At 45.5% G+C, this 23,805-nt stretch overlaps 1 protein-coding gene across 5 annotated transcripts in view; it reads left to right on the forward strand.

Annotated features, from left to right (window-relative positions):
• The window catches only part of TMEM71 (transmembrane protein 71), a 37,450-nt gene that overhangs the window by 9,978 nt on the left and 3,667 nt on the right, over positions 1-23,805 (forward strand). For 2 of the 5 annotated variants that reach the window (XM_045453647.1, XM_045453646.1), the window contains exons 2-7: positions 3,563-3,644; positions 4,879-4,939; positions 6,980-7,192; positions 8,674-8,846; positions 18,776-18,949; positions 22,978-23,053. In XM_045453647.1, the coding sequence (XP_045309603.1) occupies positions 3,599-3,644; positions 4,879-4,939; positions 6,980-7,192; positions 8,674-8,846; positions 18,776-18,949; positions 22,978-23,053 (743 nt within the window). In that variant the 5' untranslated portion in view covers positions 3,563-3,598. Of the gene's footprint in view, positions 1-196; positions 1,996-2,087; positions 2,207-3,562; positions 3,645-4,878; positions 4,940-6,979; positions 7,193-8,673; positions 8,847-14,434; positions 14,867-18,775; positions 18,950-22,977; positions 23,054-23,805 lie in introns of those variants that run through there. The other 3 variants (XM_045453645.1, XM_045453649.1, XM_045453648.1) reach the window with 3 other exon arrangements.

The following is a 23,805-nucleotide window of genomic DNA, read 5'->3' on the forward strand; positions in this document are numbered from 1 at the left end:
AGACAGAGCACGAACGGGGGAGGGGCAGAGAGAGAGGGAGACACATAATCGGAAACAGGCTCCAGGCTCTGAGCCATCAGCCCAGAGCCTGACGCGGGGCTTGAACTCACGGACCGCGAGATCGTGACCTGGCTGAAGTCGGACGCTTAACCGACTGCGCCACCCAGGCGCCCCTAGACTAAAGTCTTTTTGACGTCAGTCTTTTGGGAAAGGGGACTTGTGGACTTGGGCAGAGCCCAGGGTCTTGAGGAGTCAGAAGGGTTTTTTTTTTTCCCCCTTCCTCCTCTAGAAAACATTAGCCAGGGCTGGAAGGAGGAGGATGAAAATAGAAAGAATAGGGGACACAGAGAGAGAACAAGAAGGAGGAGAGCTATGGGTTTCAAGAAAGAGGGTACCAGACGCCCAGAACTGCCGTTGGGCAAAATGGCTACCTGGTAAATGTAGGCAGATGTGACCAGCCCCAGCCTCGAATAAATGTGCCTGTATTCTAAGGCTGGCACCCTGACCAAATAGACTGGAACAGCGAATGGCCCAGGAAGTCACATTTGTTGGGACTATGTATTAGTTATCTATTGCTGTGTGAGAAGTTACCCCAAACTTTGTGCTTTCAAATACGATTTTTTATCACATAGTTTCCACAGGTCAGAAATATGGACAATGCTGAGCTGGTTTCTCTGCTTGTGGGTGTTCAAAGGCTGGAATCAAAGGGCTGACTGGGGCTGTAGTCATGTCAAGGCTCAGCTGGAGAAAGATCTACTTCTGAGGCACTCACGTGGCGGTTGAGTGGATTCCCAGCCATCGGACTGAGGGCTTCAGTCCTTCACTGGCATTTCAGATAACCCCTCAGATTCTGGTCTTGTGTGCTTTTCCAACATGGCAGCTTGCTTCTTCAAAGCATGTAAGCCTAGAAGGTAATGGAAAGGCCAACAAGACAGAAGCCGCAATCTTTTGTAACCTAATCGTGGGAGTGCCAACCCATCACTTGTGTCTCATCTATGCAGGAGAAGCAAGTTTTTCGCTTCAGCCCACACCGAAGGGAAAGAGATCACACAACCATCTTTGAGGGTCATCTTTGCAAACTTTCTACCGAGACTCGACGTGACTGCTCCGCTAACAGCTTCTGTTGCTAGGAGCATGTTCTATAGAAGATCCTGCCTTTGGCATCACCTCAGGGAGAAAGGTGAACCCCTTTCTTGGGAGATCCCCAAGAAAGAATGAGATTAACTCTTCTGCTGGGCTGACCCCCTGGGGCTTTGCACCCACACTCTTTCCACTACCCAATGCACCTCAGTATTCTTGGAACGTATTTTTTTTTTTATCATTTACAATAGCAGAGATTTGTAGGGACCCACCGACAGCAGGAAATTCTTTGAGCTCAACTAAAATGTAAATATAAAATGTAAAATGCCACCCAGGGAGTTTCCTGGAAAGTTCAACCTTTGGTGAATCAACGTATTGCCATGACGGACATTTTCATAAAATCCAGCTCTTGGTATGGAATAAAATTCTGAATCTAATAGCATCCGTGCATTATCGCCAATAAACTGAGTCGATTTGGACAGAGCACAACTACGCAGTACTCATGTTGGAAAGGACCAGAAGATGACAAGCAAGAAGTGTCTGAGAAGTGTTCTCCAGAAGTTTCTCTTATGTTCTTACAGCTCGGTGTGACGAGGTAGCTCAGAAAAACATCCCTCGAGCGACCATGATGTATCCAGCTGGCCTGATCTGTGGGCCGCACCTCACCTGTCGCTGGTCCAGAAGACTGGAGGTTTCACCATCCTCCCGGGCGTGAATGCCACTGATGTGAGCCCAACAGGAAGTGTGACCTCATTCTGCTTCTCCGTCTCTGGTGACACAGGCTGTTTTTGAAAGAAAACAAGAGCGGTTGTAAGGCTGACTTTCTCAAGAACGACATGCCCTTTTATTCTAGGAAACAACCAAAACAGCAAGAGGCCGCTGAAGACAAAACCTCTCTGCACACTCCTGCACACGGTAATGCGTGCAAGCATCTGTTAGGAGTGAAGGGGATTTCTCTTTATTACGAGACTTCCCTGCACCTGTTGACATTCTGTCTTTATTTTCAGCCGACAGCCTGCTGAACCCTGGGTTTCTCCACCGTCAGCCACAGGAAGCTTCATACTTCAGTAATTCTCCTCTTCATCAGTGGGAAGAGGAAACTGGGAACTCCCTTTGGAAGGAACACGTATGGACAGATTATTTTTCAGAACGGATGTGTGACTTTGATGGGACCGGTAGACAGAAGCTGTTTCTTGAAAAGATTTAGAGCCGTTACTGAAGGTTTTTCCAGTGTGACTAGTCCTTCATCAACTGTACTGTCTGTGGCCTGACGCAAATATTTGTAAGACATAGCAGGAAAACCTTGCCTTCGGCCACAGGTCTTGTTGGTTGAAAGTTAAACTCAATGCTTGGGGAAAGCTAACACGGTGTAATTTGGGCTGTGCACTTCAGATGATATTGATCAAAAGTCAAAAGGACGGTGATGAACTATTATATTACGATGCAAACAATATTGGTTTATATTCTAAATGAGCGACATCTACGAATGTGTGCTTTGATTTAGAGATCTTCCAAGGAATGCCAGAAAGTTCTCTTGACTCCTCTAAAGGTCTCTAGAAGCTAGGATCTATATTTTCTAAAAGCTGTGGCATATGATTTATTGAAAGAATCCATTTGGAGCTCTAGGATTATCCTGGTTTGACTTGATGTGTGACAGCTACAAAAACAATCCATTACTAGACATGGCATTTTCAAAATGTGGATAGAGGTGTTGAATCAGAACAAGAATTCAGTCCTACCTTGCAAGGCTATGAGAACAGCGCTGTGTACAAAGTATCATGGTCTACAGCAGGTGGATCTATGCGGTGAATGGCATATGATCAAAGTTGACGTAATTTACACACTTGGATATATGCCTAATTTGTAATTGAGAGAGTAAATTACATGCTCATGCAAACTGAGTTTTGAAATCTGCCTGGTGGCAGACAATTTTTAGGGCAATGCTGCCTGCACTGGTTGCGAATGTCCAGGCTGACAGCACCTCTTAAAGACCACCAGCCCTCTCTATGACCACCTGTCAAGGGTTCGAGGTGTTGTGCAAAAGACAGACACCGATCCCCAAGCGTCGCTTGAAACTTGATAATGAGGGTGATGTGTGTCGCATGACGAAAATACAAACACGTTTAGTTAGAGGGCTCTAAAACCAATCTTTTTTTTTTTCCGATTTCTTAATCAAATAATTCATTTTCATTATTTTGACTACAAATCAACCACATAAATCTAGGTTTCCCAAATAAGATGTTGTTCTTATTTACAGAAAAAGGTTATTTGGATGCACCAAGCCAGACGATGGAAAATGTAATATAACATTGTAGCAGGTGCAACCCTGGTGGTCATTCATCCCAGTCTCCTCCTTCAGCCCTAAATCTCTGTACCATTCAGTAAACAAGCCTGACTGGTGCAATTAGTAGATGCCATCTGTTTTGGCATCATTTTTCTATTTTTAATATATAATCCACCTCCTTTTTAATGTCTCTTTCAGAAAATCTGTGAAGTTTGAACAAGCAGCCTTCCCAAGATGTACCGAATATCTCAACTGATGTCAACACCAGTGGCAAGTAAATGTAGGAGAACTGCTACGCGCAATTATCTTTCGAACGATTAGACTTCTTTTAGCAATTTCCTTGCTTTGATTTTGCTGATACTCATACCATTAACCATCTGTCAGTAGCTTGTGCTTCTTAAATGCCAGTGTTCACTTTGGCAATGATTTTGACTTCATTTCTTTCCTGGAGAGAAATGTGGTATTTGTCTTTTTAGTGGGGGGAAAAAGAAATCACTGGTTTTCTAGATGCTTGTGCATAAATGTGAAAGGAGATTGTTTATCAGCTACTATTAAGATGCAAAACTGCCTATAAAAAATACTGAATGATTTTGATAGCTACTTGCAGAAAATAAGGGCGTTGTTCAAACGGCAGTGGTTTCAAGCTTCTTCCTTCCTCTTGTCATTTTCTCCCCAAACCCTGCTTCTAACCCCACCTCACACACCTATAATTTACTCCTTACAAACCAACCAGCCCAATCTGAAAGTCTGAGCTCCTTGCTCTGTCTTAGATACTAACCGTCCGCAACGGAATCAGGTTTCACCGAGCCTCTCTATTAGAAGTGTTCACACATGACTATATAAAATCGTGCTTTAGAGTGTAGAATATTAATTAGCTGCACTTTCCCCAGCTGAAATTAGGTGCTATGCCTTTGGTTAAAGTGGAGTGAATGGCTAAATGAATGGAAGGATGATTTATTTTTAACGAAGAATATTCACAGGCCTCATGCATTGGAAAATTATTAATATAAAACAAAACAAAACTTTATTTTTTTCCTTCCCTAATGTCTTCTCCTCATTCGTTTACAATGGGAGTGCCTTAAAATGCCCTAATGAGAGACAGTCTAAGCAAATGATTGAATTCCTCAAATTACTGAGTAAGGTAAAAAAAAAAAAGCTAGCACACCGAGTAATTGATTTTGGTTTTCTACAGTTTCACACAAGACACTTTCTTCCTCCTTTTCGTGATGAGTCAGTTTGATGTTAATGGTTTATTATTGCCCTCATCCTCCGGTAAGAAACCTCTAGAGGAATACGGAGTGAGAGGAGAAACAGATGACAGAAGCCCCTGGGTTATTTCTGGCTCAGCCCCGGTGACAAGTTGGGTTAGTCCTGATGTCACTGCATGGCCGCACAGTTGGATTCCCTGCCGAGGCAGGAACTACTCACACCTTCTCTAAAGCCTCCATTATTTGCAGTCATGCGTGGTGGGGAGGTGTGATAAATTTGCACTTGTCTCCCGTTTGCTTCTGCAGGTTCTTCAGGCTCTGAGAGAAGATATACCGGAGAGCCGTCTCCCAGATGCCTTTTCCCAAGGTATTCCATGGGACTTTTCGCAAGCCACATCAATCACGGTTCTCTCCCTGTGTGTCTCATTTTCTTGTATTCCTGGTTTAAAAATGTTAGTTTTAGCTCCCATCCAGCTTTGGCGTGGGTATAAATCTTCAGTCCCATGCACACACAAAATGAAAACTTGCATAACCTAATAATGGAATGGTGGGGGGTGGGGCATGGCTGTGAGTGTGTAAGCCAAAGTGAATTGTTTGGGGAGTGAAGAAACTACCGAATACTGATTACTTTTTCTCGAACTAAGGTTCTCCTAAATATGCTTTGCAAAAAAAAAAAAAAAAAAAAAAAAAAAAAAAAAAAAATATATATATATATATATATATATATATATATATATGCTTTGCTATCTCAATTTATAAGAGCAACAAAATCCCACACCAATGCACCAGCTGGCCGAATGCCATGTTCTACAAAAACATGTCGAGTCGACCGTTTTGTTCAAGTTCTTCGAAGAAGTCTCCTTTTCCTTCCTTCCTTTTTTCCTCCCCTGTCTCTTTTCTCTGTCTTTTATTCCTTACGCAGGCCTCAGTTGATGTTTTCTCTAGCATTTTGTAAAATGTGCCGGGGCGCCTGGGTGGCGCAGTCGGTTAAGCGTCCGACTTCAGCCAGGTCACGATCTCGCAGTCCGTGAGTTCGAGCCCCGCGTCGGGCTCTGGGCTGATGGCTCAGAGCCTGGAGCCTGTTTCCGATTCTGTGTCTCCCTCTCTGTCTGCCCCTCCCCCGTTCATGCTCTGTCTCTCTCTGTCCCAAAAATAAATAAACGTTGAAAAAAAAAATTAAAATGTGCCACTGGTATAAAGGAATCATGCATTGGTGTTAGAGCCTGCCCTTGTTTGTAAATGCCAGGCCTCCCGCTACCATCAAATGAATCAGCCAAGCACGAACGAACAAGCCATGTGGAATAAGCACTCCAGATAGGGGTTCAAATCCTAGTTTTATCACTTACTGGCTATTATAAAATGTCCAAGTTATTTGTCTTTCTGCATCATATGTATATGTATATATATATATATATATGTGTGTGTGTGTGTGTGTGTGTGTATATATATATATGTGTATATATACACATATATATATTTTTTTTCCTACAGTGCAATGATGATTACGTACAATACTTAGCTTTTGGGGAGGTTAGTGAAAAGTAGATAAAGCATTAACTATGAGCCAGGTCCACAGTACATTTTCAATAGGTAATATCCATTTAAAATAGCATTTTACTAACTTTAGTGCATGTATTAATTGCGGACAGGCTTCTACACTTAACACTTTACCAGAAATTCAGTAGAGCATGCGGCATGATGTTGCCTTTCAATCACACAGGCATGTGATTGTTTTTCAAACCTAAGACACATGGATATTTACCCAGCTAAAAATTAAGAGATTTCCCTGGATACCAGATCACAGACTGTATGGTCGTTTGGGTAGCTGACCAGATGGGAAATTGGCCAAAGTCAAAAAGATCTCTCTGACTGCATGTTCACCTTGTAACTCATATATATCTGATGGCTGCACAGTTGTAATTTATCTATTGCAGGGAAAGAGTAAGGATATGGCAATTGGAGGACTATTCAAAGGAAGGGGGTGGAGACTGTAAGCTTCCAAATAGCTTGTAATAATAAACTTATATAATAAGCACCCCAAATAAATAAGCTTATATAATAAGCACCCCAAATAGGCCAGTCTGCAATTTCTCCATCCAAGAAAATGGATTACTGTCAAGGGTGTAGTTGCATCCCATGGCGAGGAGACTGATTAGCCTGTAATGTTTTCATCAAAATGTTTCAAACAGAACGAAGCGCTAAATGCCCTGTTGTCCAATGCTGTCACTAGTGAGGAGATGAAGCCCAGATTAAGAGTGACATTCTCAGGGTGGCTGAATGCATGCATGCAAAGAGGTAGCCGTGAATGCAAAGAGCTGTTTTCCTTCATGGTGGCTAGAAATGTGGTTCCTGTGGGCCTGGACGTGGTGGGTGGACGTGTAAACTACTTTCTTTCTTCCCTCTTTAGTTTTGCCTGTGATTCCCTGGATGGTGACAGTTCCTTTGAAGGCTGCTCTGCAGCTCTCTTGACGGGCTCCCACATCACCTGTCGCCGAAGTCCCAGACTCCTCTCCAATGGCTACTATGTTTGGACAGAGGACCCTTTCCTCTGTGACAAAGATGGCAACATAACTCTGAGCCCACCCCAGGCCAGTGTTCTTTACAAGGAGAATTTAGTTAGGTAAGTAGTGGATAATACGTCAAAGAATCCAAAATCCAATCCATCCATTAATTACGCATTCATTCATTTGTTCATTCAGCAATGATTTACGAGAGCTCATTCCTGCTCCAGACCATGGAAGCGTAAAGACCGACAAGGGGCAGGGATAGCTGACATGAAAATAAACCAAGGTGATCAAGTGATACGGGTGCCGGGGCAGAGGTCTGAATAGACTGCAGTGCAGGAGAAAAGGAAGGGAAGGCTATTTCACTCGGGGAAACCGGTTAAAACAAGATTCCCAGAGATAATGAAGATCGATTTGAGTTTGGAGAGAAGTAGGATCTCAGTTAAAATGAAAGTAGCAAAGGAGACTTCCAGGAGACCCTGTACAATTTGGGAAATGGCGGGTGGTTTGGCAGAGATACACCTCAGGGTGGAAGGAACATGAGAGAACACTTAGCAGACACGGGGGTGGGGGGGGTGGTGAGCGGAGAAGTTTCAAGTCCAGCTAAGGGGGTTGGGCTTTGTTCTGTAGGGAAAGAGGAGCCATTGACAAATGACCGGATTATCCTTAGCACGGTGACACTGGTTACAATGTAGAGGACACATTGCTGGCAGTGTGGATGTGTGAGTAGTCAAAATCCTTCAGAAATGTGAAACAAATTACGTCACCATCATGCCCATACGGAGTGGTTTCCCTTCGCTCCGATGTCAAAACCCACCTCCTTCACACGATATTCAAGTTTCTCCACTATTGTCACTTTCAAGGTTCTTCATTCCCCCCTTATTTTTACCTCCCCAGCCTTATTTCCTAGCATGACTTAATATAAGACCTACCTGTTCCTCAATGAATAGATCAGATAGTCCTATGCAGTTCAGTGGTCTCCTCCCCCGGGAAGCCTCCCTTGCCTCCCAATCAGCAACGCCTCCCCTGGTGCTCTCAGTGCAGCTTCTAGTTAGTTCCATCAGAGCACAAGCCCCCTACAGAGCACTGGTAAGGCAGAGAAGAGACCATAGAGCCAGCCTGCCTCAGTTTGCAGCCCAGTTGTGACACTTCCTGGATGATCTCAGCCAAGTTGCTTAGCCTTTTGTGCCTCAGTTTCCTGATCTGAAAAAATGGGGTCACAGCAGTACCTACCTCCCAAAGCTGTTCCAAGGATAATGTGAGTTGTCGTATGTAAACCACTGAGAAAGACCCCTGGTGCAGCAAAAGCTCTATGAAGGCATTAGCTTCGTCTGCGTTATCCTCGTCTTTCTCCTATAATGGGGTGTGAACTTTCTGTGCCCAAGGGTGGATCCGGTATCTCAGTGTCTTAGCTATTGATCCAGGCACCTGGAGCACACAGACATTTAAGAAACTTCTGTGGGGTTAACAGAGGGAACAAATGAAATGAGCTTTGCAGACGTGTTCTATGGATCAAATCATTCTCACTAGATTCTCGGTGTTGAACCAGAGGGGGCTGCTTTTCATTGTGTATCCTGCTACTTTCATTTCTTTCCAGGATATTTAGAAAGAAAAAGAGAATCCGCCCTTCCTTGTCTAATCTCTTCAGCCTTGGTGCCTCTAAATCCTGGCAGCATGGAAATCTCTTGGGTGATGTTGACTCTTCCCTAAGTGAGGACACCTGGCTGGAGGGGGTCGGGAGGCTGGACACGCACCATTGCAACTATATCGGTGAGTCTGAATCGCCTTTTCCACGGTGAAGTATCGTTTGCAAATGGGCCGCAGCAACCATGTGGTCCTGAGCCAAATGTAAACTCCAGAGATGACCATCACTTCATAGAAAGAACGGGCCAGGGGCGCCTGGGTGGCTCAGTCGGTTAAGTGTCTGACTTCGGCTCAGGTCATGATCTCGCAGTTCATGGGTTCAAGCCCCGCATCGGGCTCTGTGCTGACAGCTCAGAGCCTGGAGCCTGTTTCAGATTCTGTCTCCCTCTCTCTCTGCCCCTCCCCTGTTCATGCTCTGTCTCTCTCTGTCTCAAAAATAAATAAAACGTTAAAAAAAATTAAAAAAAAAAAAACACCCTGTCTTAAAAAAAAAAGAAAGAAAGAATGGGCCATATTTTAAAAAGTCACTTAAGGGCCACCTGGTGGCTCAGTGGTTGAGTGTCTGACTCTTGATTTCCGCTCAAGTCACGGTCTCACGATTCGTGGGATCAAGCCCCATGTTGGTCTCTATGCTTTCACCTTGGGATTCTCTCTCTCTGCCCTTCCCTCACTTGTGCACGCTCTCTCTCTCTCTCTCCCTCAAAATAATTATAAACTATAAAAAAATAAAAAGCCCCACCCTTTGTATTAAACCATGAGCTCATGGTTTGTGAGTTTGAGCCCCACGCTGGGCTCTGTGCTGACAGCTCAGATCCTGGAGCCTGCTTCCGATTCTGTGTCTCCCTCTCTCTCTCTGCCCCTCCCCTGCTCACGCTCTGTCTTTCTCTCTATCAACAATAAATAAACATTAAAAAAAAAACTTGAAAAATAAAAAAGAGCCAACAGGATTTGCTGATGTGGCGAGAGAGAAGTCAAACATGTTTATTCATAAGCTAAGTACTTTACATTTTGTCCTGTTTAAGTTTATGACCTTGTTTATATACATTACCTTGTTTAAGTATCCCCAAACCCTCACTTTTTATAATTATGGTGAAAGTGAGGTTTGGAGTTCAGTGACTTGCCCAAGTTAATTTTAAGTTTATAAAACAGCAGAACTGGAATCCAACGTGGGTCTGTCTGGTTCAAAAGCCTGGTCTTAGCTCTAGTTCTAGTAAGAGTTTTGCTTTTCTTGCCAACATAGACCTCTTAGCCCAGGCTCCAAGAGCAAGCAAGACGAGTCCTGTAATACAACAATGTAATAATAAAGGTAGAGTACTTACATGTCTTACATTTTTCTTAACCTGCTTCCTGGGCAGAAAACACAATGCTACATTAATTTTTAAAAAACTTTTAAGTTGCAGTAATTATAGCTTCACGAGAAGTTGCAAAAAATAGTACAGAGAAGGTCTGCCTATACTTTATCCAGCTTCCCTCACTGGTTACGACGTACTCAACTATATACAGTCATTATCAAAACCAGGAAATGTATATTGCCACAATATGATTAAGGCTTTAAATGAGCTTGTGTGTGTGTGTGTGTGTGTGTGTGTGTGTGTGTGTGTGTGTATGAGTGTAATCCTGGGTTAGTTTCAAAACAGGGTGCTTGTGAAGTGAAGACACAATTCTTACACAAACACAAGATTAAATCGAGGGTATCCCAGTTCTCACGATGACAAGGATGTATAAACAGCACAAAGAGAAGAGAAAGAGGCAGGGAGGTGGGGAATGAGCCTGGAAAGATAGACCAAAGATATATTTGGAGAACCTTCTGTGCCGTGTTGAGGAGTTTGGATTTTATCCTATTCAGTCAGGGGTATCTTAGAAGGCTCTTAAGCGGGGCAATGACATGATCAGATTTGAATTTTCAAAGATTACCTTTACAATAACATGAAGTGACGATTCAATGAAGAAAACCAAGTGAGCACTCAGAGGCAATTAAAACCAATGGGCACCCTAAGGAACGTGGCTCCGGAAATAGAGAGGGAGGAGGAGATTTAAGGAATGTTCTTCAAGGCAGAATGGACAGGCTGGTGAATGAATGTAATGATGAGACATGGGAGGGAATCAAAGAAAGCCAGGGTGGGGGAGGGGAGGGCAGCATGAAAAGTTCTGCCATCACAAAGGCCTGGAAGACAGTACTGTTGGAATGATGAGGAGGTTAATAAGGCTTTTTGAGCTGGATGGGCCGGGATTCAAGTCCTGACGCCATCTTTTCCCACCTCAGTGTTCTTGGGCAAGTTAATAATCCCCATGACCTCCATTTCTTCATATACAAAAGAGAAAAAATAGTAGCACATGGAATTTTTGTGAGGATGAAATGCACGAGTTCATGAAAGGTACATATTAGCACGGGGGCCGGCGTTCTGCACAGGACATATTAGTCGTAAAAGGGAAAGAAAGAAAGAAAGAAAGAAAGAAAGAAAGAAAGAAAGAAAGAGAAAGAAAGAAAGAAAGAAGCGAGACGATGAATTCTATTTCATATGAGCTGAATTTGAGGCACCAATGGGAAGTGGAAAGATGGCCAGGGAAGGTTTGGAAATGTAACAAAGGAGTTCCGAGCAAGGAAGGGCCTAGAGATATTGCTTTGGAAGCCAATATGAAAAGTAGTAGAGGTCTCTGGAATAAAGGGATCTACCTACGGAAAACATGAATGAGCAGAAAGGGGAGTTAGAAAGGAACTGAGGAGGTTGAACAGAAACTCCAGTTATAATTTTCCCTACCATAATCAGTGCCATGGGCCAGCCAGCCATCCCAACCAATCTGTGTTATGTAGATCCCGTCTCCAATGTCGGTGAGGGTATATTACAATGTGTGCGTGTGTGTTAGATCCATCCATGTTGACAAGGATATGGAGAAAAGAAAACCCTTGTGCACTGTTGGTGGGAATGCAAATGAGTCCAGCCACTACGGAAAACAATGAGGAGGTTTCACAAAAAAATTAAAAATAGAACTACCATATGATCCAGCAATCCCACGTCTAGGCATGGACTCAAGAGAATTGAAATTGGAATCTCAAAGAGATATTCTCACTCCCTTCTTCCCTGCAGCATTATTTACAGGAGTCAAGATATAGAAACAACCCAGTGTCCATCCATGGTGAATGGGTAAAGAAAATATGGTATATACGTACAAGGGACTATTACTCAGCATCATGAAAAAAGGAAATCCTACATTTACAGCAACTTGGGAGAGAATATTATTCTCCTCCCTATTTTACAGAGAGGGAAACTAAGGCAGACTGGGTCCTTTCCCTAGGGGCACACAACTAGGAAATAGTGTCACCTGGATTCCAACCCAAGAGTCTTGAGCATAGGTCACTATGCTATATGGGGAAAATTTCTCAGGCAGGGAACCCGAAGAGCATGATGTCAGCAAAGAGGAGAATATGGTTAATGGTGTTCAGCTTAATAAAGGAGTCAATTCAAGAGTCCTGTAGCTTTAAGGTCTCCGATAAAAAAGAGACGCATGGAATCTTTAATCAGAAGGCAACATAGAGGTTATCTTGCCTACTCCTGGCATCCCTGGCAGATGCCTACACATCCCTGGCACAAATGCCTACAGTAATAAAGAGCACGAATTGCCTTTTAATTGAGGTATAATTCACATGTCATAAAATCTCCCATTTCAATGTGTACAATTCAGTGTTTCTTCAAATGATATTCACAAGGCAGTTTGTCCAACCATGACCACTTTTTAGAATTTTGATTTAAAAAAAAAAAAGAATTTTGATTTTAATTCCAGCATGGTCAACATACAGTGCTAAGTCAGTTTCAGGTGCAGAATATAGTGATTCACAATTATATACATTAGTCAGTGCTCATCATAAGCGACTGAATCCCCTTCACCTGTTCCACCCATCCCCCCCCCCACCTCCCCTCTGGGGACTGTCCTCTATAGTTATGAGTCTGTTTCTTGGCTTTTCTCTTTTGTTGTTGCTGTTGTTCACTTATTTTGTTTCTTAAATTCCACATGTGAGTGAAATCATATGGTATTTATCTGTCTTTCTCTTACTGACTTATTTTGCTTGGCATTATACTCTGGATCCATCCATGTTGTTGCAAATGGCAAGGTTTCATTCTTTGTTGTGGCTGAGCAACACCCCATTGTATAATATGTACCACATCTTCCGTATCCATCATGTATCAATGGACACTTGGGCTGCTTCCCTGTCTTGGCTACTGTAAATAATGCTGCAATAAACATAGAGGCGCATGAATCCTTTCGAAGTAATGTTTTCATATTCTTTGGGTAAAGACACAGGGCAGTTCTATTTTTACTTTTTTGAGGAACCTCCCTATTATTTTCCACCGTGACTGAACCGGGCAACCAGGATCAGTTTCTAACTCGGGAACATTTTCATCAACCCAAAGAGAAACCCCACACTCCTTACCAGCCACTCCCTATTCCTGTGCCCCCTCCCCAACCGCAGCCCCTGACAACCTTAAGTCTACTTTCTGTCTCCTTGAATTTCCCCATTTGGGACTGCTGTGACTTTTTAAGCCTCCTCTTCCTCCCACTGGTAATACTGTTGTGGCAGTGGGTTGCCCACGTTGACCTATCATGTGCTTTTTGAAAGTTTCCATCCCTCGGTTCAAGGCTGGCTTTCTGGAGTACGCAGGGCAAGTCTCTTCTTGGTTCTAAAGCAACATTTCCCGAAGTGTGTGGCCGGGAGGACAGACACCTCTGGGATGCAGAGGTCACGAACCCTGAATCCCACAGTGACGGAGCATCTCGGACACCTTTTCCGATTCCCTCAGTCCTTCTAACACAACCCAGGAGAAAGGCTCAGTTTAAAATCTTGGCGGCTTTAAGGTTCCAAACTCTGGCTACTCTTGTTTTCACAAAGTTCTTTTAACAAAGAACAGGCTCAGAGCTTTGTGGTACAACAATATTTAGGGCAAATTAAAGAAGCTCTCATTTTCATTGTAGTCCATTTTAAGTTGCTTTCTCTGTGTGGCCTGTAAGTGACTGATGTCAAGTTTCCCTTAAAGTAAGGGGTTTAACAAAACAATTTAGAGAAAATATAAAAAAATGGCTAAGAGTGAGCAGGCTCCAGGATATGACAAAAATCGGGACAATGATGCTTGGATGCTGGAAGTTTGGGAATTGCTGTTCCGAAGGCAGTGTTCCGCTTATTTGGAAATTAACATCTAGCTTTCCTGTAGTTGCCTCCTGGAAATATGTCCAAACAATTGGAAAGCAATTGGACCACAGCGGCACTGCATGAGGATGAGATATCTTGCTAAAATCCTCATGGTTTCCAAATATCTTCTAAATATAACAAATCAAGCCACCCCCCTCCAACATCAGTAATTAGGCAACGGAGGGCTCACAGGACTTTGAAATCCCTCATCTTTGCTGTCAAATGTAATCAAATCTTCCCCAGACTTCTGGTTTTCCGGATTTACCCAAGGCCCCGTGACTTTTATCAGCAATTTATTTTTCTCTGCCAACGTCGCCTCATTAGAAGACTCAAGAAAAATTCAAAATTAAATTGTTCTCCCGTCTTCTCTCCGGGCCACGGATGCAATCAAAACTTACTTCCCCTAACTTGCTTGTCCCTCGTTTTTCAGACTAACAAGGGTTTTCATTGGTTGCCTATTTTATCCTTAGCTCACCCCTTCTGCAGCTGTGTCTAGACCACCTTCCTCATCAGTTGCAATTCATTTTTTTAGCCGTGGCATTTAGCAGCTTCCCAGACCCCGAGGCTGCAGTTTGGGAGACATTCCCAGAGGCTGTGAGTCACACGGAAAGAAGATAAAGCTTTCGTGCAGGGAGGACTGATCAGGACTGCCCGCTCCGCTTCTGCCAGTCCGAGGAAAGAAAGGCAAGACAACCACGGGCAGGGCTTCCCAGCTTGAGGTCTGTGATTTTTTTCCAGAGCGCATGCCTCTCCTATAAATATCTTTGATGACAACATCTGTACGTGGCTTTGTGTTTCCCTCCACGGCAAACAATAATGCCCATTTTACATGCAAACGTAGGGAAATATGCTTGGAAGAAACAGACCCTTTGAAAACAGAAGGAAGCCGGGGGCGCCTGGGTGGCTCCTTCAGTTCAGCGTTTGGCTTCGGCTCAGGTCACCATGTCCCCGTTTGGGAGTTCGAGCCCCGCGTCGGGCTCTGTGCTGACAGCTCAGAGCCTGGAGCCTGCTTCGGATTCTGTCTCTCTCTCTCTCTCTCTCTCTCTCTCAGCCCCTCCCCTGCTCATGCTCTGTCTCTCTCTTTCTTTCTCAAAAATAAACATTAAAAAAATTAAAAAAAAAAAAACAGAAGAAAGCTACATTGAATTTAAATAAATCAGGAGAAACTAAATGAATATCTTCAAATGTAATCTAAAAACTATTTGCTGAAGCTATATCTGCATTAGGAGCCTCTCATTGATTGTTACGGGTGGAGACAAAAATTAAATGTCAGTTAGGGAAAGTGTACATTGGGGGCAAACCCTGTCTTTCCACAGCTGAAAATGCCTTGATCATTCTTTCATGCTAAGGTTTTATCTTTTGTAGCTTCCTCTCTTTAATGCCATCTCTTCTTCCAGAAAATTCTGTGCCATATTCTAGTATTCCTCATGGGCACATTTTTAGTTCCTCCGGCTCCCGGTGCAAAGCTGTAAGTTCAACAAGGCAGGCTTGGGCAACAAACAGCACAGGAACATTTTTCCTTTTCTCACATCTCTCCCATCTATATCTCTGCGGATTTGTGTTAAACATCACTCTTGAAGGAATAATCAGCCATGAAAGTTCTCAGCTCTTTCTCACGCCCGCGTGAATTTGACCGGATAGGCTTCTCTCTCTCTCTCTCTCTCTCTTCTTTAACGGCCTTATTGAGATATGACTGATACACAAAGAATTGTACGTATCTAATGTGTAAATTGGATGAGTTCGAACAGACGCAAATACCCCAATCAAGGTGATAGGAATATCCAACAACTCCAGAGTTTCCCTGTGTCCGGGTGTGTGTTCGCTTGTGTGTAGTAAGAACAATCAGCCTGAGATCTACCCTCCCGGGGAATGTTGCAGGGCACAACACAGTTGTGAAGGATTTAGCGGATGCCTAGAACCTGTTCATCTACCGTAATTGAGACTCTACACTCGCTGCACGGCAATCCCCTTACCACCCCTGCCCCCGCCCCCCAGGCCCTGGAAACCAGCATTCTATCAGCCTCTGTGGCTGACAATCTTAGGTGCCTTTATGTCCGTGGACTCATGCACGGTTTGTCCTGCCGTGACTGACTGATTTCACTTGGCACAGTGTCCCCCAGGTTTATCCATGGCGTCGCACATGGCAGGGCCTTCTTGATTCGCTCATCTGTTGATGGTTGGGTCGTTTGGGTAGGCTGTTGAGAACGGTGCCGCGGTGCTCATGACCCACGGCCTCCTCTGCGCACGGTCATTGCCGGATGATCCACACGTCTCACTCGGCCGTTTCCTTTCTCTATGGCAACCGGCAAGGATGCTTCCGCAGACTGCCTCGTCAAGCGGCCACAGGTCGTGGGTGGGATCGTGGGAGGGAGACTGCAAGGCTGGCAGAAACTCCCTGGTCCCAAAGCACCCGCTCATTGGCTCAGTATCCAGTCCGCGTGGGAGGGCAGCGCCACTCACGGAGGGAGTCAACCCATCAGCCCGGGGTTGGAGGCCGCTCTCCTACCGCCTCAAATCGGCCGTAGCCTCCACGAAGATGAGCCGTGACCCCCTGTCTCTATGGTTACCATGGCCCTGTGACAGTGGCCCGAGTTCTTACAGCGCCTTCATGACCGACTTCACGTGTCTCAACCTCCCTGCCTCCCACCGGAGCTCTCTGTTTATTAACACATCTTAGCGAGTGCTAACAAACACACTAAGTGTCATTGCTGGTGACGGGGGCTGGGACAGGTGAAGCGACCTTTTTTCTCCTGGGGCTTTCGGTCTAGTAAGGGAGGCAGATATTAAACAAAAACCGCACAAATTACGTATCATATAGTATGTGTTTACATAAGAATTACAAAATCATCAGTTATGATTTGCCCTAAGAAGGCGGAGCGCGGGGTGTTTTGACAAGAGTAAGGGCAATCAGGAAGATACAGAAAATGCAGGAAAATGCAGATGTTCTCCCCGCTCCTAAGTGCTTACCAGAGTTGCTGAGAGAGCACTAATGATCGAGACTCCTTCTACACTTGGGTCTGCTCCCCCTGTGACGGGGTTTCACAGCCTCAGCATTACTGACACTCGGGACTGGACAATCCTTCATCGCAAGGCCCGTCCTGTGCATTACAGGACGTGAACAGCATCCCTGGGCTCTATTCACTAGCTGCCAATTGCAATCCTCCCCACCCCCAGGAGCGCCAGCCAAAAACATCTTCAGACATCGCCAATTGTCCCCGGGGGATAAACCTCCTCCGGTGAAGGAGGACCTGTTATAGGAGGACCCCACGTGTCTCTTGGGCTCCTGGAATGGGGCTGGGAGTCTCTCACTGCTGAGCGAGCACTTGAACCCCCAACAGTCCTCGCGTTAGACTCCTGCTCCAGACCGCCCACAGCATAAACCTTAGCCCCTGAGTGGGACCCATGAGGCCCTTCATGACCTGGCAGTCTAGCCAGAATCACCTGCCGGAAGTGCCCACACCCACGTGCTCCCCGTCCAGCCTCGTTAGAGAACTTGCTCCTTTGGGAACCACGCTGCTGTGTTCTCTCACGAGTTCTTTCTTCTCCTCCTCTTCCCTTCCTCATCCTCATCCTCTTCCTCTCTCCCCTCCTCCCTCCCTCCTTATCCTGTCTCCGACCTTCCGTCTTCTTGCTGTCTCTCGGGAAGAACTCCTCATCAAGTTTCCGCTTTCATTCCATCTCATGTGTGAAGCCTGCCTGCATCGCCCCTGACGGACTCAGACACTCCTTCCTAGACTCTCCCCGGATGCCTTCTGCTGCCCTTCGTTGTAGCAATGACCCCACTGCCTCCGAATTGTTGGCATATATGTCTGTCCCTCTCCAGACCACAGCCTCTTTGAACGCAAAAAAGAAATTGAAGATGTTTATTACATTTTAACCAACATTTCCAGATATTTGACAGAGGGAGAGTTTCCCTCCCGACACTTACCATAGCTATTTTCTCTCTCCCCCACCAGAACGGAAGGCACATGAGGCAAAGGCATCATCTCCACCATTGGAAGCTAGCAGCTGGGACAGTTCTTGGTACATAACCACATCCAGTAAATGCTGAATGAATGAACGAATGAATGAATGAATGAATGAAAAACAGAAGGAGTTGGCATGATACAGATGAGAGGCTCATAGACCCACCACGCACTCTCCAATCCCACCTCTACAACCCCCAACTCCCTTGGGGACTGTGGGTGAGATGGTCTATCTTCTATACATGAGTCTGAGGCTACTCTCTAATGATTTCTTGCGAGGCCACCTGGATTTTTAAAAAATGTTTATTTATTTTGAGAGAGAGCAAGCAGGGGAAGGGCAGAGAGAGTGAGAAGGGGAGAGAGAGAGAATCCCAAGCAGGGAACTCTTGAGCTGAAATCGGGGTCAGACGCTTAACCCACTGAGCCACCCAGGTGGCCCGAGGCCGCCTGGATTTTACCAGACACCGAAAACACATATTACTTTATCTAAATGAATGTGCCACATAAGTGTGTGTGCAGCGCCACCGTCACCCAGAGCCGCTCTGTCACTGCACTGCCTGCCACATAAACTCCAAATGCCTCCGGGGGGAAGTCAGGGCCTCCAGTGACCTGTGCTCAGTCTAGCTTCCCAGCTTCACGTTCCACCGGGTCCCTTCGTTCTAACTACACTGGAATGGGCTACCTTCCCAACGCTCTATGCCTCTGGCCTTTGCTCATCTCTGCCCTGAAGAGCCTTTTCCTCTGCAGCCTTCAAAGACGAGGGCAAGTTGAAACGCCACCTGACCTGGAGACTCATCCCACCCTAATCGCAAAGCATCGCTAGGGGGATGGCCTTCGGCTACCACGCACCCAGCGGCACCGACCCCACCACACACGCATGCGCACACCGAGCCCTTCTCCTTTTCCAGGCGACGATCGCGATGGGTCTGCGACTGATGCACGCGAGGCAGAGCAGCGGAAGGCGGCCTCCTCCTCCAGCCACGCTGCGTCTCGGACTCCGCCAGAGAACTCCCACGACCTGGCCCTTCAGTCTCAAGGGACAACTTCTGAACATTTCCCGGGGAACCTTCTGGATCACGCAAGTGAGTTCGGTTGTTGTTGTTGTTGTTTGAAAATCTTTGCCACACCCAAAGAATTCTTCCTTACAGGGCCAAAGAATGACTTAGAGATGACTAAGGTACACTTGGAAAGGATCAGCCCCTGCAAGGCCTGGAGGACGGGGCGCTGCAGCTCCGGGTGACGCATGCGCAGAGGAGGCGGCTCCTTCTAGGATGTCGTCTTAGAGACACCGGAAGGACTGGATGTGCAGCGTTTAATTTATTGTTTAAACACCCTGAAGACATTTGGCAAAATGTTAAGCTTTGCTAAAGCTGGGTAGCCCGTACAAAGGTGTCTGTTATTTTCTTCTTCGTGCTTAGCTGTGTATTTGCCATGTAAGAGGAAAAAGGAAGAAAGGAAGGAAACACACAGTCCTTTAATGCAATGCCTCTGGCAAGGAAAAGTCAAAAGATATAGAGGCATTGGTATTTCCTTTCCGGAGCAAATCCGAAATAAATTCAGCAAGCAACGACCGTGTCCTCGGCTTGTCAAGGTTCAAAGCCCAGCCCCCCCCCCCCCCCCCCCCCCCCGCGTGGTAGCTGCAACTCAGGAGCGGTTAACTGAACTCTCTCAAACAGGGTTTTCATCTGTAAGTGGAGAGAGCTAGATCCTACCTTGTAATGACTAAAATAAGCACTTCGCATCACGTGTCATGTAGAGAATACTCAAAATATATGTGAGATTATGTTACGTAAGACGGAGGTTACACAGAAAAAGTGTCTCCTCTTTGTCTCCACCAAACCATGAACCTTACTGACCATCCCAGATCAGCTACTAGGTGAGTGTTGAAAGGCTTTTGTAGGTCCCTTCCAGGTGTTGGGATGACAGAGAACGCGGCTTTTACCGTTTAGACGGTTTCTGGATCATCCACAGCCACCTGCTCCGGGGACCCCACCCCGTTTTCCGGGGAGGAGCTCCTTAAAGCGACCCTTTTTTGTGTGTTCATCTGGCTTTCACGGCTCCCCTCTTTCGTGCCCGTTCCCTCCGCTGTGGTGGCATGTTAATTTCTGCGTCTTGTCCAGCAGGCTGGGAGCTCCTTGAGGATGGGCACTGTGTCTCAGTCATCTGTGGATGCCAACCTGCCCACGGAGCGCCTGGCACAGAGCAGGTGCTTCGAAACTGGCGGACCAATCGGGTGCGCTGTCTCCATTCTGGAGATAAGAATACTCAAGTTTAGACAGGTCATGTAAACCTGTGTACGTGTTCTTTGTTGTGTCTGGAATGTGTGTCCCACCTGCCGTTCCCGGAAGGCTCCTACTCCTTCAAGGCCCAAAGCAAAGAACACCTCTGTGGGGCCTTGTCTGCCCCCTTCTGGCTGGCAGAGGTAGCACATCCCTCCGATTTCCTAGCGCTCCGAATTCTATCTCTACGGAGACTATTTTCCTCTCCACCTGCCTATGAAGCCCTGGGTGGACAAGGTCTCTCTCCGATTCTATTCTATCTCCTTCATATGTAGACTGTGAATGTGCAGCCCAGGCTATGTTCTACCAGCTTAGGATGTAGGCCTGCCCCACATCGTCTTTGTCGGTCAGCATATTCTGAGTTCCAGTGGATGGCAACCCATCTCAAGATGGATTAATCAGTAACACGGTTTATTGGTTCATTAATGAAAATTCCGGGCATAGATTGCAGATTCCTGTCGATCTCTCCTTGTGTTGTCTCTTGTCTTCTGGGTGTACTTTACTCTTTCAAAAAGCTATTACTCCGTGGTGGTTCTCGGTGGCTTTGTGCCTGCAACTTCCCAGATTCCAGTCCAGCGGAAAGAGATGAGAACCTTCTCAAGTTCTGATAAGGTGCCCAGTTTTGTTGGTTCTGGAAGGGTCACTTTTACAGGACAAAGCCAATCACTTTGTCCGTAAGTCTGTGAAGCTCCAAATGGCTGGGAGTGGATCCAATGCTGGGAGGGAACTCAGTCTCCACGTGAACCACGCGCTGAGGAGGGAGAGGTAGGTCCCCAGAAAAATATGGGCACTGCCACCAAGAACAGCAGATAGATGCTGACTGTTCTCAGTGAGCTTGCGATCTAATGGGGAAATCTAGAGAAAGAAAACAGCAACTTTTTTTAGAGTTTTTATTTATTTCGAGAGAGAGAGAGAGAGAGACAGAGAGACAGAGAATCCCAAGCAGGCTTCCCACTGTCAGCACAGAACCTGATGCGGGGCTGGAACTCACAATCCATGAGATCATGACCTGAGCTGAAATCAAGAGTCAGACGCTCCACTAACTGAGCCACCCAGGTGCCCCAGAAAACAGCAATTTTAATTCAGTATGAAAACACTGTTGACGGAAATGCACGAGGGATAAGGGGGGTACGGAGAGGGGGCAGCTGAGGGCCACAGGGGAGTGGAAAGAATCAAGGAGGGCTTCTTGAAGGAAGTGACAGTCGCGCTAAGCCAATCTAGACACTACGTGAGTGGCTACTGATGGGATGAACTAGTGCATACCTTGTACCAAATGACACAATTGGATCTTTGTAGAACTGGAATTTAAACCGGGCTCTGTTCACAATTCAAAGTCTTAGCGATTTTAGCAGTTTGTCAAGCTGGACTTGTTTCTGTGAGGCAATGTTTTCCAAATTCCACGTCAAATCAGAGTCGGCTAAGAATACAAACACACTTCAGAAGGATGGCTGAGCGTTCGGCTGAGCCCACAATAACTTATTTAATTCACAGTATACATGAAACACTGTACATTGGCAGTGACATCATTCACAACTGCTATATTTCACATTGCCAATCCTCAGTATTCCGCCCACGTGACGGACTAAGTAGGCTTTGTTAGCTGACTCAATCTTCATTCATAGCATAAATAGCAAAAATAAACACATTCGCCGCACAAAGTCACTGCAAGTTTTAAACAACTGTGGCAAACTTGAGCTTTTGAAGCATTGGGCGGAAAATTAAGTTAAGGTCCGTTTATCCTTTCCCTTGGATCTTTATGTGATCATCCATAAACCAGCCCTGATTCCTTTCAGGTGATTGGAATAATAGCCGGGTTCGTGATTGGTTTAACGCCTACGATCGTAAGGGCTGGAGGATTTGCTGTCATCTCCACCGTGGCTCTAGAACACCGAAATCCTTTGCTGATAGCAGAGTTTTGCGGGGACAAATAGTTCATAATATACGTTCTCTTTTCTGTCCTTTGGAGACTCCCGGCATGCCAAGTGGCCCTTCTCTTTCCCTGCCCCATTTCAGGCAAAACATTATGTTCTGGCTAGACGTGGTTTATAAATCTTGCCTCTGGCGCCTCCGAGCTGTGTGACCTTGAACAAAGTTCATCATCCCTCAGTCTTGGTCTTCTCACGTGCAGAGTGAGGGCAATGGTTCCTTCCTTACAGGTCGGTTGTGTTGATTCGATGAACTGAGGTATGAAAGCTCTTTGTGAATGACAAGGCGCTGTCCAAGTTTTAGGCGTCATCCTCAGAATTAGATTTCTGACACTGGCCTACATTCTACCAAGTGGTTCCCCAACATTACCGTAAAAGGCAAGCCCCCAAACTGTTTATGTCGTAGAATCTTTTTTTTTTAATTTTTTAAAACATGTATTCATTTCTTGAGACACAGAGAGAGACAGTGGGAGCTGGGGAAGGACAGAGAGAGAGGGAGACGCAGAATCCGAAGCAGGCTCCAGGCTCTGAGCTGTCAGCACAGAGCCCGATGCGGGGCTCGAACTCACGGACCGTGAGATCATGACCTGAAACAAAGTTGGACGCTGAACCGACTGAGCCACCCAGGAGCCCCATAGTAGAATCATTTTGTAATGACAGAAACAATGTATTATTTGCTGAAATTATCTAATGAGTAGACCTGTACAGCATTTGATAATTTTATCTTGTTACTTAGGGCAAATTGCTCGAGATGACATACATTTGAAAACCGCGTCGTTGTTTCGGTGTCTGTGGGGTTCTTTGGTCTGTTTTTTCTTATATAAAAAAGAAACTTCAGTACAATTTTGTTGTACCAAGATTATCAGCGATGGTTTCCAATTCATTTATTTGTACTTTTCCTCTTAGAAACCAGTTTGTGGAGAGACATCTTCTTTCAAGCATTTCTACTGGCCGCGTGCTTAATCATTTGTGCATGTGCAAGGTAATTCAGATTTTATTTGCACGCAGCAGTGTTTTATAATTAAGGAAGCTGTAACTGATTGATAATGTCCTTGCCTTATTCCACAATGCATTTTCGGTAGCTCTGTGGTTAAGATCTGTTCATTTGCCCGTGCCCCTTCAGTGCCCCTTTTGCGATCACTTCCCTCCTCTCATTATCTCACAAAGCATACAAAAGCCAGTGGATCTTGCTAGAAATTGGAATTTATTATGTATCGTCCTTCGTTTAAATCCTCAGTGACTCCCTATTACGGATACAAACTAAGTAATCCCGCGTGGAGTTCAAGGGCACTTGGAGTCCCCACTGGGACTCCATCTTTCTCATTATGTAAGGTGTCTGTTCCTGGCAAGTCCACTCAGCACCTCAGATCACATGATGCTCTTGCCTGATTATAGGCATGTTTCTGTCCTACCCTCGGTCCACCAAGGGTGGCAAGGGTGCCTTGTCCAAGTCTACAGGGCAATGGTCATATCCCTTCTGTGCTAAGTGCACTTGTGCCTCAGGGCCTTTGCACTTGCTGTTTATTCCGCCTAGTGCGATCTTCTCTAGAAAGCTTCTTAACACGTGTCCCTTACTTCTTTCTGGAATCTGTTCAACTGTCACATCATCAGCGAGGTCTTCCATCACAACACCGTATAAATAGCTTACCACTCTCTCCACACACACACCTCACTTTACTTGTCTTTACTTATCACTTACCACCTGACCTGTTATATGTTCATCTGTTTAAATGT

This window comes from Leopardus geoffroyi, chromosome C3 (genome assembly GCF_018350155.1).
Source record: "Leopardus geoffroyi isolate Oge1 chromosome C3, O.geoffroyi_Oge1_pat1.0, whole genome shotgun sequence".
Taxonomy (NCBI): Eukaryota; Metazoa; Chordata; class Mammalia; order Carnivora; family Felidae; genus Leopardus; species Leopardus geoffroyi.